Source organism: Nansenia antarctica (assembly GCF_963989245.1).
Source record: "Nansenia antarctica genome assembly, chromosome: 3".
Taxonomy (NCBI): Eukaryota; Metazoa; Chordata; class Actinopteri; order Argentiniformes; family Microstomatidae; genus Nansenia; species Nansenia antarctica.
The window spans coordinates 72,296,118-72,301,117 of NC_137688.1; the positions used below are offsets into that span (position 1 = coordinate 72,296,118).

The window sequence follows — 5,000 nt, forward strand, 5'->3', positions numbered from 1 at the left end:
ATCTGTCTGTCTACCTGTGAGTGACATCATCACCAGGCGACACGTCTGGCTGTCTGTCTGGACCAACCAGGATCTGTACGGGACTGGAGCTGGGCTTCAGACTAACCAGGAAGTAAACCTCCCCTCTTCTCCTCTCTAATTCCAAACTCTCCTTCTCTCTCCCTCTCTCCCTCTCTCTCTCCCTCCCCTCCCTCCCTCTCCCTCCCATTCCCTCCCTCCCTCTCCCATTCCCCTCTCTCCCTCCCTCCCTCCCCTCCCTCTCCCCTCCTCCCATTCCCTCCCTCCCCTCTCCCATTCCCTCTCTCCCTACCTCTCCCTCCTTCTCCCTCCCCCCTCCCTCCCTCATCTCTCCCTCCTCCTCTCTCCCTCCCTCCCCTCTCTCCCTCCCTCCCTCCTCCCTCTCCCTCTCCCTCTCCCCCTCCCCTCCCCTCTCTCCCTCCCTCCCTCCCTCCCTCTCCTCTCCCTCCCCCTCTCCCTCTCCCCCCTCCCCCTCCCCCTCTCTCCCTCCCCTCCCCCCCCTCCCTCCCCCCCCTCTCTCTCCCTCCCAGTGTGGAGTGTGAGTCCCAGTGTCCAGCGCCGGCGGTCCACTCTGACAGCCCGTACGGCCAGGGTCCGTTCTCCGTGCGCACGCCGGAGCGCTACCCTCCGGACAGAGGTGCGGCCCTCAGGGGGACGGTGGGCGTGGCCCCCCCACAGCGCGGCCAGCCTGGCCTGGGCCCTGAGGTCCCGCCACCAGCCCGCCAGCCTGGCCCTGCGCAAGCAGGAGGAGGAGGAGAACAAGCGCTGCAAGGTGCTCTCAGACAGCTACGAGCTCTCCACCGACCTGCAGGACAAGAAGGTAGGGGGGCAGGGAGCAGGGCTGGGGGGCAGAGAGGGAGGGAGGGGTCAGGGGTCAGGGCTGGGGGGCAGGGGAGGTAGGGGGTCAGGGGTCAGGGCTGGGGGGCAGGGGGAGGTAGGGGTCAGGGGGCAGGGTTGGGGGGCAGGGGGAGGTAGGGGGTCAGGGGTCAGGGCTTGGGGCAGGGAAGGAGGAAGTCAGGAGTCAGGGCTGGGGGCAGGGAGGGAGGGAGGGGTCAGGGCTGGGGGGCACGGGAGGTAGGGGGCAGGGGGGCAGGGCTAGGGGGCAGGGGAGGTAGGGTAGCAGGGGTCAGGGCTGGGGAGGTAGGGGTCAGGGCTGGGGGGAGGGAAGGTAGGAGGTCAGGGGTCAGGGCTGAGGGGCAGGGGAGGTAGGGGGCAGGGGTCAGGGCTGGGGGCAGGGAGGGAGGGGTCAGGGGGTAGGGGTCAGGGCTGGGGGGCAGGGGAGGTAGGGGTCAGGGGTCAGGGGGGAGGGAGGGATGGATGGATGTCCTGTGTCTGCTGAAGTCATGTGAGAAACAGACAGTGAGTCAGTCTTGTGTGCCTCATCACAGTCCTGTCCCCCGTCTCTCTGTCCACTCCTCCCCTCCTCTTCCCCCCACCCTTGCCTCCCCCCTCCTCTGTCCTTTGCCCCACCCCTCCACTCCTTCTCCCCCCTCTCCTCCTCTTTCCCCACCTCCCCTCCTTCTCCCCCCTCCCCTCCTCTTCCCCCCCTCCCCTCTCCCCCCTCCCCCCTCCCCCTCCCCCCCTCTCCCCCTCCCTTCCCCCAGGTGGAGATGTTGGAGAGGAAGTACGGCGGGTCGTTCGTGTCGCGGCGCGCGGGCGCGGGTCATCCAGACGGCGTTCCGGCAGTACCGCATGAACAAGAACTTCCAGCGCCTGCGAAGCTCCGCCTCCGAGAGCCGCATGACGCGCCGCATCATCCTGTCCAACATGCGCCTGCAGTACTCCTTCGACGAGCGGCAGCAGCCGCAGCAGACGCAGCAGACGCAGTTCAGCCACAGCAGCGTGGGCATCGGACCCCCCCACTCCCCCGAGCAGGACCACCACCACCGGCCCCGCGGGTACACACACCTGGAGGACTCCTTCTCCAAGCAGGTACTGACTCACCTGAAGGTACTAACTGGTGATCAGTAGGTAAAACTTTATTGACAGGGCTGCCAAGTTTCACCAAAAGTTTGGAGTGAGATTTTTGGCGGTGGAGCGACCCAAAACGGTGCAAAGAAAATTGGGCCCCATCAACAGGACTCAGCCCCTTGGTCAGCAGCAGAAAGACCCTTGGTCATCATCTTATATACAGTGCATTGCTCATAGATGGCTATCATGTTATACAGTAGGCTACATACCAGGCTTTTTCCTGGGTCAGAATGAGGCCTTGGTGGTTGATCTTGTGCGCGCGTAGCGCGGCCACATTTTTTTTGAGGGACCCCCAATTGTTGTATTGTAAATTGCAATTACTATTTATTATTACTATTGTAGGAGCCAGATATGGTCCTGTGATACGTGTTGTAATTCACTGTGTGGGCATGGGGTGGCGCTGTCACAATACCTGAGGCAGGTGTATATCAGATAGCACATTTGTTGTTGTCGTCAGGTGTTGACCCCGGTAGGGCAAATAGGTTTGACCGCAAGGGCGCTACGTTTGTTATTGTTATTGTTTGTACCAGTGATTAAGCCATTGATGGCACATAGTAACACAATACATGTTTATTATGCAGCAAACCAACGACTACGGATCTTATATAACCAACAGCAACACATCAAACTAGGACGCACGGCGCGTCAACCGGACAATCCGTCGGGTTAGCATCTCAGTAGCAAGTAGTAGACTATGCTCCTTTAACAATTATTATTAATGTACCTGGTTATGTTACAGTAGAGAAACAAATGCATTTAGTAATGACTTACGCCAAATTGGTGCAACCCAATCCAGTAGACCAGATACGATGTTGTAATGTATGCACATATTTTGCTACCACGGTTGCCAGACGGAATTGACAATGTCCAGCCCAACCGGTCTAAAAGCTGCCTAATCCACCCGTCCAGTACCAAAAGTATCCCAATCTGGCAACACTGCTTGCTACGTTCTTGCAGCTTGCGTGAACACAGGTTCTTCCATCAGCGCTCGCCTGCCGCTTCGATTGCAGACTCAAGTTAACGCGCGTGCAGAAAGATGCCACGCCACGAAACTCAAGTCCCGTAAAACAAATTGTTATTTCTCGGCGTGAGAAATAGAGATGCGGCGTGAGAGCGTGAGAACTGGTTGAAATGCGTGAGTCTCACGGTGATTGCGTGAGACTTGGCAGCTCTGTTTATTGATGTAGCACCCTTCCCAGCATGGATGCACAGGGTGCTTTCCATACAAGAATAAAACATACGAAAAGTGCTAATTCGAAACATAAGTGATTAAAAACACAACATAAAAGGGGACAACATAAACAGTAACAATAAGAAGGCTAAAATTGACTGCCGGCCTGTCTAAAAAGATGTGTCTTTAGTTGCCGCTTAAAGATTAGTTCTGAAGGAGCGGTTCTCAGGTCAAGGGGGAGGGCGTTCCAAAGTCTTGGAGCCATCGCCTCAAACGCTCTGTCCCCTTTTGTTCTAAATCTGGTCCTGGGTACGACCAGGAGCTCCTGGTCGGAGGACCTCAGTGACCGGGTGGATGAGATCTGAGATGTAGGCGGGGGCTTGGCCATGAAGGGCTCTGAAAGCAAACACCAGCACGTTAAAATGAATTCTAAGTTGTACCGGGAGCCAGTGCAGGGATGCTAGGATGGGGGTGATGTGGTATGATCAGAAGGTCATGAGTTCAAATTCCACCCAGGAACACCACTAGTGTGTCCTTGAGTAAGACCTGGGAACACCACCACTAGACTAGTGTGTCCTTGAGTAAGACCTGGGAACACCACCACTAGTGTGTCCTTGAGTAAGACCTGGGAACACCACCACTAGTGTGTCCTTGAGTAAGACCTGGGAACACCACCACTAGTGTGTCCTTGAGTAAGACCTGGGAACACCACCACTAGTGTGTCCTTGAGTAAAGCACTTAGCCCTCAGTTACTCCTGTCCCTGGAATCCCTAAATGTATAGCATGCATAGTAAGGCTCCCTCTCTCCCTCCCCCCCTCTCCCCAGGTCAAGTCCCTGGCCGACTCCATCGACGACGCCCTGACTTGCCGGGGCGGGGGCCGCGAGGACTCCCAGGAGGGGGGGGGCACCAGCGACGACTTCGGGGATTGCGTCTGGAGCAGCGGCCAGAGAGGGGGGGGGGGAGAGGGCCCGTGGGGGGGGCGGAGGGGGGGTCGGCGGGGGCCTCAGCATGCACGGGGACAGCACCGCCACCTCCTACAGTGACGTCACCCTCTACATGGACGACTGCCTGCCCTCCTCCCCCCTGTCCCTGGACCGCGCCCCCTCCAGCACCGACACCGAGTACTGGGGTCCCAGTACTGGCGGGGGGGGGGGGGCCGCGAGGACAGCAGGGACACCGAGGGGGGGGGCAGCAGCACCAGCCGGCGCAGCACCCCCTGCACGGAGTGCCGGGACTACCGTCTGCGCGGGGCGCACCTCCCCCTGCTCACCATCCAGCCGCCCAGCGACTCCTCCGTGGACATGAGCGACCGGTCCGACCGCGGCTCCCTGAGCAGGCAGATGGTTGGCTACGAGCAGGAGCCAGGAGGGGGGGGCGGAGGGGGAGGTCCCGGCTCCCCCCAGGGCACCCTAAAACACGCCCCCTCCATGCCACACCACCCCTCCTCCTCCTCCTCCTCCTCCGCCGCCGCCGCCGCCCAGGGCCAGACGCGGCCCCCGGGCCGACCCCACGTCCCCACGCACATCCCCCACCACGTGGCCCACCAGCACAGCCACCACCACCACCACCAGTACCCCGACACCCCCCCCTCCTCCTCCTCCTCGCCCCAGCAGCCCCCCACCACCCCCCTGTCCTCCTCCTCCTCTGCTGCGCTGCCCCCCGGGGGCCTGGAGGAGGAGCAGCAGTCGGACGGAGACGGAGATTCCCTGAACTCCACCACCAACTCCAACGAGACGGTCAACTGCAGCTCCGGCTCCTCCTCCCAGGACAGCCTGCGGGAGCCCCTCCCCCCGCTGGGGAAACAGACCTATCAGAGGGACAGCCTCAGGGAGCCCCTC

General features: G+C 60.6%; 1 protein-coding gene across 1 annotated transcript in view; it reads left to right on the forward strand.

Annotated features, from left to right (window-relative positions):
• The window catches only part of iqsec2b (IQ motif and Sec7 domain ArfGEF 2b), a gene marked incomplete at both ends in the record, with an annotated part of 33,375 nt that overhangs the window by 11,918 nt on the left and 16,457 nt on the right, over nt 1-5,000 (forward strand). The window contains 7 exon segments of the mRNA XM_080527533.1: nt 549-693; nt 695-838; nt 1,623-1,673; nt 1,675-1,968; nt 3,987-4,103; nt 4,105-4,309; nt 4,312-5,000. The exon segment at nt 4,312-5,000 is cut by the window's right edge and continues 122 nt beyond it. Coding sequence (XP_080383659.1) covers nt 549-693; nt 695-838; nt 1,623-1,673; nt 1,675-1,968; nt 3,987-4,103; nt 4,105-4,309; nt 4,312-5,000 — 1,645 coding nt within the window.